General features: G+C 42.5%; 2 protein-coding genes across 2 annotated transcripts in view; both read right to left on the reverse strand.

Moving 5' to 3' along the window:
• Nucleotides 1–456: 456 nt before the first annotated feature.
• hcrt (hypocretin (orexin) neuropeptide precursor) lies at nt 457–2,269 on the reverse strand (the record flags this gene model as incomplete). Its single annotated transcript, XM_084371059.1, has 2 exons — nt 457–952; nt 2,186–2,269. 2 exons carry the CDS (start codon nt 2,267–2,269, stop codon nt 590–592), a joined length of 447 nt encoding a protein of 148 aa, XP_084227185.1. The 3' UTR covers nt 457–589.
• A 1,105-nt stretch (nt 2,270–3,374) lies between these two features.
• The window catches only part of LOC311267424 (inactive phospholipase C-like protein 2), a 65,352-nt gene continuing 55,288 nt past the window's right edge, over nt 3,375–13,438 (reverse strand). Inside the window, exons 5-6 of the mRNA XM_084370494.1 lie at nt 8,987–9,096; nt 3,375–5,263 (exon numbers count right to left, since the gene is read on the reverse strand). Of these exons, the coding sequence (XP_084226620.1) occupies nt 4,817–5,263; nt 8,987–9,096 (557 nt within the window). The 3' untranslated portion in view covers nt 3,375–4,816. The remainder of the gene's footprint in view (nt 5,264–8,986; nt 9,097–13,438) is intronic.

Genomic DNA, 13,438 nt, shown 5'->3' on the forward strand with positions numbered 1-13,438 from the left:
TGTAAAGAAACACCTGGAAAAAAGAGACACAAAACACAAAATGGCCCCGAGCAGCTCCTCGGGCGTAATCCAAATGTGTCCAAAGGTGAGAACAATTGAAACAGAAATTGTAGTAGAACAATTGAATATAGATAGTTTATCATCTTGATCCTCCACATCACTACCTTCCTCACTTTTTAATCATATCAGCACCATCTTGTGGTCTTCTTCACTCCCACACTGTGATCCGCTTTCAAGTGTGAGTTGAGATGCTGGGCTTTGATTCAATGTAACTGCACCAGTTTATCGGGGAGTGGAGGGGGGTCAGATCTTTTATTCACTTTAAATTCTCCCTTTTACTTCGGAAAAAAAAGTGCTACACCTTTACAGCCCAATACCCCAACTCAAACAAATGCAAGCCCAGAGATATGTTGTCAGCTTTACATTTTTTATTGCACCACACCATGTCTTCTCCATATATGTACAATATTTCACATCTTCATAATGTTATCTGCAAATGCACCACATTCAAAAAGGCACTATTCAAAGAAAATCACAAAATTGTTTCTACATGAAATCAAATTTACATTTTATAAATTAACTAAAGTATTTAGCTCAAAACAGGCGTTGTAATGGTTGTTCCTGACTGAGCCATCCAGTCCATGTACTGCTGTGCAGCCCTCTCTTCAGTCCTCTTCCCCATAGTCAGGATCCCTGCTGCCTGGTTGGAGCCATGGAGGAGCTGGTGGAGTCGGCTCTGCAAGCGATCTTCTTCGTCTCTGCGTTTACCCAGAGTGAGGATGCCGGCGGAGGCATCTCCAGTCAGCGGTCCCCCTGAGGTCTTGCTGCCGGAGCGACACAGCAACACATAGAGGCGACAGGAGCGGGCTGGTTGTCTGCAGCACTCAGACATGCTGTGAGCATCACATGCCAGGTGAGACAGCAGCAACATCAGCACCAGCACCAGGACTTTCTGCTGGGCAAAAGAGATGAGTTTATACTGATACAAGATGATGATCTGAACAGTTATTTATCTGCATGTCTTTGAAATGTCGATATTATTTAATATGTATGTTTTACACATGTGTTACAAGTTGCTGAGCACATCTTATTGATCGATTGATACAAAAGCCTGAATCAAGGATGGAGAGACAAACTCCTGAGAACAAGAAATATTAACAACTGAATTTCTAATATTATGATGCTCATTTATATTTAGAAACATAATTAAATCCCGATCTTGAGTCTCTCCAGGACCAGCTGTTAGGGTAATGGTACTGCACACAATTATTGATCCAAGCATAAAGGACATGAATCATCACTTAATCTCTATTAATCTCACACTGACATTTACATGCTAATACCTTAATCTCTAGTCATAGTGGTATTACATAAACAAAACCATCCCAAACCAATAAAATGCATTTTATTTTGTTAAATGAAAATCATGTGCATTTGGTTTTAATGATGGCTAAGCAACCTGAATAAAAATGATTATCTTTGTTTATGTTTATAGAAATGGATACACAAGGACAAAAATAATTTGCAGCCCTTGAACCAGGTGAGATACAGTTTAAAGTCATTGAATAAAATGCCTGATGCCTGCCTCGGAAAGTTTTCAAACTTCTTTAAATGTCCAAGGTGAGATTGACCCCTGGGACGGAGAAAAGGTTTCTGTGGTACTGTGGTTTCATCGTGTGAGGATGCTTCTTAGGATTTTCCTTACATGGTGAAACAATGTCACGCATACATGTCATTTACACTGGGGACATGTCCCCAACTCCTTCTGAAATAACCAATTTTGTCCCCATCAGTTTTTTAAGAGCCTAATTAGTTGCAAATATGCTAAAAGTTTCCTGTTGTGATTATCTACTCTGACATCATACAATTCCCTTATTACGATGTCTAAAATCACATATGTTGAAGAAACCTCTAAAATGTTTTTTGTCCCCACCACTTTTCAACATAAAGCGACACCTTTGACATCTTTTGATATATACTAACACGACAAATTCATCAAAATACCTCCGCTACCTCTGTCTTGATGAGGTCAAAAGAATGTGAAAGTGTGAAGGAAAAATGTGTATAGAAGTAGAAAGACATGGTCACAAACAAGCTCCTACAGGAATAACCCCCCTTACACAACTTTTAAAACTGTGAATTTGCAATGTCAAAATAAAAAAAAATCAAACTCAAGCTGTCTCACCCTGTTAGACGAGTCCATCCCAGTAGCTTTCTGGAAATTGGCGGGGAACCACATCATCTTCTGGCCGGTGTGAAGTGGAGTCATCTGATCTTCTGATGTCCCAGGGAAAATGACGAGTGTCTTTTATATCGATCTGTGATGTCCACACGACGTGGACGTCATTAAGGGCCAACCACAAACACAACACACAGCCAATAACTCTCTTGCTCATTTAAAGGGCTGATGTCGAGCTCCTTGCCATTAATTAGTCTCCTGACGTGGATCATCTCCTAGGCACTTCTCTGGACCTTTGACGAACTGCAGGTATTTCTTTGTGGCCGCATGCCAAAGGTCTACGAGGACATACCATTGTAATGAGTGGTGAGGGACACAAGTTAATTAGCTAATGTGTCCTATGAGCTCTATAATATAGATAAAGAGAAAGCCCAGATGCCCTTTCTTAGTTTGTAAAGCTACATGTATTTCAAAAGCCATGCTAATGAGGTTCGAGAGGTTTTTTCCTCTCAGACAAGAGGCATCATATTGACACACGAAGAGCAGTTTTGTGTGTTTTTCTTGCTCCTATAAAAACTGTGTGCTGGTGACGTGAGCGGTGTTGATGAATCCATGGTACCCAAAACTTAGAGTAGGCTCATTTAGCAACATTCTTGTTCTACTGTCTGCTTTATAAACTGCCTCTCTCATTAGTCAACACAGCAGGATAACAAAAATCCTTTGAAAGCATTTATTGACTTTCAGATTGTTGTTTTTCGTCCCTTCTTCCTCGCAGCCACTTAGTTAATATCTGTTGCCATCTTATGGACAACAGGGAGCATTGCTCTAAAAAGACAAACTCATGCATGATATGATAAATGGTTTACTTCTTGTTTCTTCGTAACAAAAGAATTTTGGATCAGCAGAATTAACAGTGCATTGCAGTGCGTCAAAAGGAATCAATAAAGCTTTTGAAAGGCTTTATTGATTGCTTGGGATTCACCGTGACAGCTGCTTTCAAAATGCTCTAAAGAGCCTGTGACGTCTGTTTGAATGCAATCGACAAAGCCATTCTGTGAACCCTGCGTTACTTAAAGCATTTCCAGCAAAATGTCACTCCACGTGCTGATTGATAAACTGCTGAAATTACTAAACCGGCATATTTCACTTCCTTGTAGAAGACATTAAAGAGGAATGAATGAGAGGAGACAGGATAAACAATGAAGCCAGTTTTAATGGGCCACTTAAAGGAGCTTTTACAGAATCCACACTCACTTTGCAGTGAAACACATGTCAGGTTGTTGTTTGACCCTCGTGTTTGTGGCGCTAACCCGTAATCCCTCATTCCAGTCCCACATGCACTGGTTGTCCTGATCGGCACCACAGAACAACAGGTGTCAAATCACTGTATATGTGGAAGTTAATGTTAAAAAAGAATCTGAATATCAATAGAACTAACAACAATTATTATAATAGCAATCATTAATGTCCGTGTCCGCAAGAATTATTATAGCAATATATGTTCCTTTTACATTTTACATACAGTTTACATCTATATTCATTTTATTTTGTGGTTTTATTGACAGCAGTACCATGTTCCTGTTGACCTTTTGACCTCTAACAGGCAGGGTCAAATATAACATTTGTGATTGGCTGGTGAGCTCCGCCACTTTCGGACGTGGGCTAGCTCCACCCTGGGGGCCGAAACACCAAGTCACGTAACGTCACACACACAACCCCTGGGGAGGAGACGAGGAGACCCTTTGGGGGGAGAGTCCAGGAATGCCGGAGAACTTATATCCTAAGGAATGACACTGGAGATGTGTGGGGCTCGATGGAGGGTGACACCGGTGAAGGGTGCGAGAAGTGCGTCGATGTGACTGAACACACAAAGCTGCAGTTTGTTTTTTCTACTTTATCTCTACAGCTCCCTGGTTTGTGCTGAAATGGTCGTCTGTGACTCCTACAGAGCTCAGCCTGGTCGAGCTGCTCTAAAATGAAAATGGCCTCCTCTTCGTCAAAAGGAGTGAGGGGTTTGTACTTAACGTTATGCTAAAAATGTGGGAGGAAGAGTGTGAGCATGACGAAATAAAAGCTCAAAGACATGCCGAGGAGTCTCTGGAAACCAAAAGGCAATATGTGGCAGAAAATGCCAATGTGAGGTAAAGCCTGTACCCACAGAGCTAGAGTACATAGTGGAGGGGCATGTAACTAGCACTGCCCAGAGAGAGACATATCTAACTCACTGATCCGACTGCTGCTATGCAGAAGCACACACCACAAGTCTGTTAACAGATGTTAACCTTTTTTCACAAGAGAGAAAACAGAGGAGACCTAAACTTCTTGGCTCAGATGGAAGATTATCTTCCATATCCGCGAGAAAAGTAAACATCATCTTTTCCAGTTTTCTACCTGTTTAGAAATGTGTAACTGAAGTGTGAGGTCTCTCTTTGTTTGCTCCTTTCAGACTTGTGTTTCACTTCTAACGCGTCGAGCCTTCCTCAGCATCATCATCTCTTTAATCCTCTCGGCCACCTCCTCCATCTCCCTTTCTATACTGGCCTCTTGCTTTTTGTCTACACCCTGCTGTTTCTCCATGTCTACCTCGCTCTCTCTGTCTCTCTTTGGGTCTGATTCTCTGTGGGCACAGGCTGCGGGTCAGCAGGATCCCACAGGATCCTCGCAGACCGTCTCTTTCTCGGGGAGGGTGTCCAGAGGTCCTGCTGCCCTCTGCTGCTGGCTCTGGAACTGAAACTGGGGTATGGGTGGGGGTTGAGGATACGCAGGTGGTTTTGAAACAGTTTGAACCAGAGGGACAGCTGGCAGCTGGGGGTTTTGTTGGGGAAGGGGATGGAGATAAGCCTGAGGTGCGGTGTGGGATATGGGCTGAGTTTGGGACTGATGCAGTGGTGGGGGTTGTGGGTAGGGCTTAGCCGGAGGCTGGTGCTGTATCTGGACCTGCTGCGGCTGGTGGTGCGGATGGTGTTGGAGCTGGGGGGAAGATGCTCCGTTCTTACTGAGACCACAGGACTGAGCTGCACAGTGGATCTGACGCAGAGTGTCCAGTGCCTCGCTCTTAGCGTGCTTCAGCAGGTCTGCCTGGCCCTGAGATCGAGACAGAAAGAGGGTTAACAGCACATATCAGATTACCAGATTTTAAGGCCACAGAAATAACAGGAAACATCTTTGATATCCATTCCCCCAAGGCGGCTTTTTACAGCGTACTTTCTATGACGGCTATGTCTATAATGCATTATAAGCACATTCATAATTCAACTACCATAACCTTTGCCAGTTATAAAGACACATAGAAAACGGTGCTGTACTAATGGATGATGAAAGGTTATAAATTATTTCTGAAAAGGAACAATGTCTGATAAAGATTTGTAAAATATATGCACGAATTTGAAGGTAGCTCCAAAAACAGAGGGGGCAGCAGAGTAACTGACGACACTTTATAAGCCTTGTTATAAGTTGTTTTGCATGGTTATAAAATGGTTATGTCTTATAAATGTACATTTCAAAAATAAGCTCTGCCTGGTTCAATAAAGATGAAATAAGAGGGATCAAATCTGGCAGTGGAGTAGGAATATTTTTCCCCGTAGTGCATTAACTAAGAATATGCAGAAGAGGGCAGTATAAACCCACTGAATGAAGGCCCTTGGTTGCCTGCCAGCTCTTCACACTGCCCCTCTCAGTTGGTGCACAGTGCTGTCATATGGTGATAATGTTATACTACATTTCTGCTCTTTATTTGGGAGCACCCCAGAGATGAATATCCGCCATATGTGGAGGAAGCGGTCAGGGCAGGCATCCTGCTTTGCTGCACTGTCAAGTCAATCTGGGCCACTGCCATGGCTGCCTGCCTCCTTCAGCTAGCTGTCTCTGCCATGTGGAAATGTGGTACAGTCTTCTCCACAGGCGGTTATTTCTGTGTGTGAGAGGTGCTGCTATTATTAGAGCTGGTCAAAAATAAAAAAGAGAATCTGACCACATGCTTTTATAAACTCTCCACTTCTACGGCCTTTAAATACTTGACTCTTCCCCTCAGGGTTCTCATAGCCACAACCCCCCCTGTCTCAACGTGTCTGCTCCAACACTCCCTTTACACCACCAGCCCTCCAACATCTGTTCACAGGCAAGTAGAAAGCACTTCTCATCTGCGAATCTACATATTTTCCCCTCCCTCCCACTCTGGACTCTGTCTGACCTGCTGTGACAGCTCGTTAAGTTAACATCCCTGTGAAGAGGCGCAGGCTGACCCGCTCTGCACCGGACTCGAGTGTAAACGGTGAAAGGGATAAAGTTCTCAGCGCCACAAGGCAGTCACGGCCGTCTGACATATTGCACAATGAGTAGAGGTGCTGCCCTGCACACAGCGCCCGACGCTCGACTCCCAGGTGATGTCAATATGCTGCAAGTGGCCTTTTTACCTGAGCCACTCTAGCACGCAATCCACGAGCATGAATAAGTCATATGTTTGGAAAAAAACAGAAATTATGTAAGTCGTGACTCACCAGGCATAAAATAAGACAGCGAGAAGCCAGTCCTGCGCTGCCAGAGCCAAATCACGACTGCACTCGGTACATTCACCCCTACAGCTGGCCTAAAGCTATCCACGGGGGCCTAAGCCCAAACAAGGGCAGCCACCAAATCCCACCAGTATATCCTCATTTAATTCTACCCTAATCTCCTCCTTGTTTATCAAAACCAGTCCATCCCTTCGGTAGAAATATCCCCTGCCTTTGCTGTACAATACAATAAAGTTGTAGACGTAGGTACAAAGTGGTTTATGACCGTGGAGTAGGGGTGGGCAACACACGTCCATCTACTTTTTAGGTGAATTGCAGAGACTGAGGTATTTAATGTCGTCTTACTTCTGTTTTCAAACTAGCAGATCTGTGCTACATGAACATGATCCTGATTGGACAGTTACTTTACGTGGTTCATCCTCGGGTGAAATTGAAATTTAGGGTCAACTATCTTTCTCCAGAATCGCCTTCTCCACCTTTAGGGCATGACTGACCGAGCCCCTGCTTAAGTAGCTCAGAACAAGTGATTATATGTTTTTTGAGCCTGTTCCTCTCCTTAAAAATGACTACAATAGACTTAACACTTGCCACAAAGCCTCTCTCTTTTTTTCACTTTGACTTTGAGGTGCAGGAGAGTGACAGGGTGGCATCACTTTAAATGGCAAATTCCCTCATTCACCCTGACAGCTCTGATCTGACTATAACTGTCAGAGTAAAGGTGGAGGAGCAGTTGCCTCCTCACAGCTTCCCCACCATCTACCGGCATGTGCTTCCAGGCCTGCTGAGGATTTGGAGAGGTTGACAGGTGAAATAACTGCCAGCCTTGGCAAACAGGCGCCAGGCGCACACCAAATGTTCAGTATGAGGCACAATTTACAACCGGAGAATGGAAGGAGGAATAGAAAGAGTAGGAGGAGGAGGAGGAGGATGTGCAGCCAAGATGCCTTCATGTTGATAATGTGTCTCATGGAAGAAATTAGAGGATGAGGAGAGGATGAAAGCAGGAAGTGTGTGTTTTGGAGAGACTCGGCGGGGATGGGAGGAGTTGGATGAGTTTGGGGGTGTACGCAGTGCGGGTGAGGCAGGGATTAGGTTTGGGTGTCCATCTGTTTAGCTACTTAAGCGTCATGCGTTTCCTTATTCTAAAGAGGGCAATGAAGCTTAATTAAGATAAATCAGGCTGTTGCACATACAGCTGCTGTGTTAGCGCAAGAAAGACTGCTAGAACACACATACTTTGAACCCGGATTTACCAGCGCTGTACACATAACCTGCACTGGTACTAAAATGTTTAATTATTTAATCAAAGGGTCACAATAAATTGGCAGAAACAGTTTGATAATTAAGTACTTAGTAAGATCTGAGTTAAATTCAGCTTTCCAAATTTGAGGATTTGCTGCTCTCGTAATTAACAGTTTTATATCGTTGTGAATTAAATCCATTCAGACAACAAGTCGGACAAAACAGGCAATCTAAAGATGTCACCTTGATTTCTGGGTATTTGCAAAGACCATTTTTCTGACATATTTTCATATTTTCTGACAAAACTAATAACCACTTAGTTGAATAATGATCAATTGACGTATCGTCCATGAAAATAATCGCTAGTTGCAGCCCTGACCTTCACCAGCTCTCTATCTGATGAGGCAGACATTAAAAGGCAAAAAGGAATCAAACAATCAAACATCCATCTAAACTCACGCTCAAGCACAGAGCTCAGCCAAGGGAGCTTCTTCACTCAATACTAAATGATTTCAGGGTGATGAGATGAGGCGAGATAAAAATATCCGGGCTGCTCTGTCCTTATTTAGCAAAACAGGCCCACTGTGCAGAGCACAGACTGAGCAGCATGTGGTGCTTTATCAGTGCTGGTATTACCACTGCTGTTCAGAGAGGCAATGAGGGGATTGGGCAACCTTATCTTCCAGTGTCTGAGTCAAGAAGGCATTTTGCTGAGCATCATCTTCACTGCGCGTCTTGCGGGCCGAATGTACCCTTATGAGAAACAGCAGAGCAGCGTGTTTGTGTGTACAAACAAGTGTGAACAATCTTATCACGTCTGACAAGATAGTTACATGAGCAAATAAAAAAAACTTGGGATCGACAGTAATTAATTAGGAGATTTAGGGATTAGAGAGGAGGCAATACAATTAGCCTGTAGAGCTTTCTTGAGACACCAAGTAGTTTAATCTCAGGGTCTGGGATTGCTGATGCAGCTGGTTAGAGTCTGAAAATGAATACATGGGTCTTTGTTGGGCTGAAGGTCACGTGACAGGTGTGGCTCAGTCCATCTCACCTTGAGGACAGTGATGTTCCAGGCGTAGCTCTCCATGGCTTTCTGAAGCTTGCGGCCTTTCAGACCTTCCTTTGCTCCGATACGATGCAGGTCCTCATGGAAGTCCAGACCTGGACAAACACACACACATGCACACATGATATCTCTTAGTTTAGTTATTTTTACTGATCTATTTATTTCTTTTATAAGGATTATTTAGGTTCATATGACTTTTCTTATCTGTGTCAGCCTGTTTTCATTTTACTCTCTTATCTGTGTGACATCTTATGTTACAGGATAATGACTAATGACTTTTTTGTCACTTTGTTTAACAATGCAAGTTTGTTTTTTTGGACATTTTGGTTAATTTCTCAGAGAATAATGCATGGATCTTGATCAGGCGTATTGAGGTGGCTGGTGTCTATGAATGAGTACAATTTGATGTGGATCTAAATAAAAATCTGGATCTAGCGGATTAAAATGTGTTTTATTGGATGTTGGATTAGGCTTGATTGGATTAAAGGGGCAGTTGGGCCTTGGCAGAGTTACGCGCTCGACTGAGTGCCATTACAGTTATTTATACTGTTCTGTTAACGTTTTTTTTTAACATGCTTATTATGAGGTCAAATAAAAATCAAACCAAAAGACGTGATTATAAATATAATACACAATATATAGTCTATTTAGTAAAGCCTAAAAACATAATTGCAATGCAAAAATTACATTTAGAAAGTCATAAACAACTTTACCACACAGAACCTGTCTCTTTAAGGCCCCCCCTCCTAAAAACCCAGTCTCCCCTGATTGGTCAGCTCACACATGCCTGAGCCAGCACTGCTAACAACAACAGAGCAGTCAATTCTTACATGCCAAACAAGCCGCTAGGCATGATTGACGAGGCGTTTTAAGAGCAGTGTTTTCTGTGGGAGAGAGGAGCTTCTGTTGGTGCAGACTTTGACCTTTTTAAACTTTCAAGATCCTTTACATGCACAAGAGCCTTTATAAAACACTCACAGAATGGAAGAAACCAAAAAAAAAACATAATATTAATCGCATGCTCTTATGGTTACTTTTTTCTGCAGTCTGCACCACATAGTGTGCAGAACAAAAGGCATCCAGTCAGCTCCTCACGAGCACCTTAATGGCCACAAAAGCACCTCACCATACAATGTGCCGCATTGCTAATGGGGCTAAAATTGAAGTAGTGCAATGCAAGCTAACCTTTAATTGGTCTATCAGTAGCTTCATTTAGCCCTGGCAGACCATTACTAATCCTCTGGGCTTTAAGAACAAACTCCTCCTAATGCTGTATGTCTCAGCCTGCTTGTCAGTCTGTCCCTGACAACTGACCATACGCCACTCCACTTTTGATTCGCCGCAAAGACATCGACGAAACATAAGACGCAATAAATCACAAAAGCCCTTCCTCACGAGTCATTCATTCTTGATTCCTCAGCTCTTTTACCAAAACTAGTTGACAGATACGGCACCTCAAGAGAAGTCTTTAATTAAATCGATTTTCGTTGAAGAGCCGGAGAATTAGCTCAGCCCGGTGGCAGACTCTTGCTTCTTTTTAGAGGAATAACTCTAGACTCAATCCTGGACGACATTTCCCAAGGGTAGAGATAACATGTTTGTAAGAGAGCTTTAAAATATTGAACAATAAAATGTAACATTCAATGCGCTGCTTACAATTTGCATGATAAAAGAATGCAATGCTAAAACTACAAACTACACAAAACCAGTATCCTGATGCTCACTCATGGGCTAAAATGCTCAAGTGCCTACAAACATGCACAGTAAACAGATCTTTTTTAAACATGAAAAAAAAAAAAATCCCACAAGTCTAACTCCTGTTCAAAATACTTTAGATTCACTTTGCTCATATTTTCTGAACTACCTCAAAACACATCCCAACCTGGTTTTCTTTGAACGGCACCAAATGCAATCCTGCAACCTGACATCAGTGTGTTTTTTCCTAAAATAATCTCCAACAGACTGAAAACAGATCTAAAAAAAAAAAAAAAAAGTAAATACAGAAAATACTATATGTGGCCTCAGTGGACATCAGACCCTGCAAAAAAGAGCCAGGACCCCTGCTGTCTTTAATTTCCATATAATTGGTGATGTGCAGCCATTGCAGAATATCTGTTTCGGAGACTGAAAGTTGTGTTAACAGGGTTTAGGGCTGATTTGATCTTGTAATCTGGTGTAGTTAATGGGCCGCTGCTGGTGCAGAGCTGAGCCGAGCTCAGCGATCACAAGACTTGGGCAGCGAGGCAGGCAGAGAGCTGAATGCGAGATGGAATTAGCTGGAGGCGTCTTGTCGCAATACAGCCTCTTCAAGCATTTAATTTCCCAATTATTAAGCATTCCCCCCCCCCAACAGTCGCACAGTTGCTGTCTCCTAAACTCTGAGAAATGCGAGTTAATAAACAAAATGTGGGCCCCATGGCGCACTCAGTAGAGACAGGATGGTATGCTTTGCTTCTCTTGTGGAAACAGAAAGACAGAGAGTATGAGTGCTTAGACAGACAGGGACAACAACATTTCTTTTCTGACTAGACACACACATACACACACACCTCAGCAAAGGCTTACAGTGTCGGCATAGAGGAGAGAGGTTTTTTTTTGCCTTTGTAATGAGTCCTGCAGCAGCCCCTCATACACACCGAATACATATGCACAAAAAATAGACGGCTTCAGCCGGAGAGAGAAAGGTAAGTAAATAATAAAATCAAACAGAATCTCCAAACAGGATCTGATGAAAAGAAATGATGAAAACAACGATGGGACTGGAATGGGCGGGATGGAGCTACATACAGTCTGATCAGCGTTTCAATAATTTATCTCGAGCCATACACACTGCAGAGAGGCAGAATATCATCACTGCAAACAGAAAATGGGATTTTCCAGGGAAACAATGACTGTAAAGAGCCAAGGAAGACAAAGGGAGAGAAATGTCTTTATCCCTTGGATTTTCATGGTAATGGAATCCACACGGAGCGGCCTCAAACCATACGAACACATCTGAGGTGGTCAGTCTGAGTCTTTGCATGGATGGAAAACATCAATAAGTAAGCACAGTTGGGCTTGCAGGAGCGCAGCAGCTTCTAGACACACACAGTGAGCTTGCACCTGTTTCCAGGGCCTGGTTAAAGGTAGCCGCTGTTCTACTAGCATCTATAACTCACTCTATAACTCCCTGTCTTTCAGAGTAGATATCCACAATGTACTCTCAGCAGCAATTTAAGGTAGCTGTGGTGCACGATCACAGAGTACTTCTCTCTGGACTGTGTGGGCAACCGCTGAGTTGACTGACATCTCACTCTGATGTTCATTCTCTTGTGTTACAACTATATCATCTTTTTTGGTACATGGGGTTTCTAGACATAAGCTCCTGTGTGGGTACGCTATGGCCTATAGTCAATACAATCCTTTAGAGTCTAAGTTGATCATATGTTTTGTATGTAAAATCAAAGCAGAGTACAGTATTTCTCTCTGTATTAGGGGAGTGACATGACTTTGGTTGTTTCTTTTTGTATTTCCTGTTTTATTTTGTCGTTATATCCTCTTCTGTCTTGTGACTTTCCACTTCCTGCTCACCTGTGTTCCCAGTGTTCTTGTTGCATCCTGTGTTCCTGCGCCTTCCCTGCTCTCCCTGGTTTCCCTTATTTCCTCTGCTCAGTCTTCTCACCTGTGTGTCTCCGCCTCTCTCCACCTGCTCCTCGTCCCCTCATTAGTTTGGTTTGTATCCAGTCATCAGTTCAGTCTTTGTAGGTTTGTCTGTTCTGTTTGGCGTCTCCGGTGTCTGTTCCTCATTCCTTGTGTCTTCTGTGTGTCTTTATGGTTTGTCCTCTGTTTTTGTAGCCCATCACTGTTTAGTTTTCTTGATTTTAATTGTCTTTTTTGTTGCCTGCCTTTTTGTTACTTGCATTTTAAAATCTTGCATCGTTGGACTTTTTGGTTTTCAGCTCATTATTAAAGCTCGCTTTTCTGTTCTGGAGATTTATGCATATTTATGCACATATTTAATATGATAATGAGTGGCTCATTTGAACATAAAATATCAGATAACTTATTATACGGAAAGTAATTGTCTTAATGTAAAAGTTCAGCTGAGGAAGTTTCATGTTGATCTAGTTAATTTGTATTATTTATACTTTTTTCTCTACAAATGTATGGCATTTTATAATGCATATCTTTTAATGCTTTTTTTCCTCACAGTGAGTTTCTGAGGATCTCTGGTGTAGATAATGGCGTCTGCTGTAAAATGAGCATGAAAAAGCATCTGTGCAGCTGACGCACTACTGAAAGACCCAGACACTTAATTGACGAGTTGTGAAAACTTTGTACATGCTAGTTTGTTAGCTTGATGATTGTACTTTGCTGATGTGGTTTTATCTTGACATGATTTGCATGCATAGAGTCACGAGAATCTAAGCTTTCCAACAATGCATGGCGTTATCTGCG

Source organism: Pagrus pagrus (genome assembly GCF_965226575.1).
Source record: "Pagrus pagrus genome assembly, chromosome: 13".
NCBI classification, from domain to species: Eukaryota; Metazoa; Chordata; class Actinopteri; order Spariformes; family Sparidae; genus Pagrus; species Pagrus pagrus.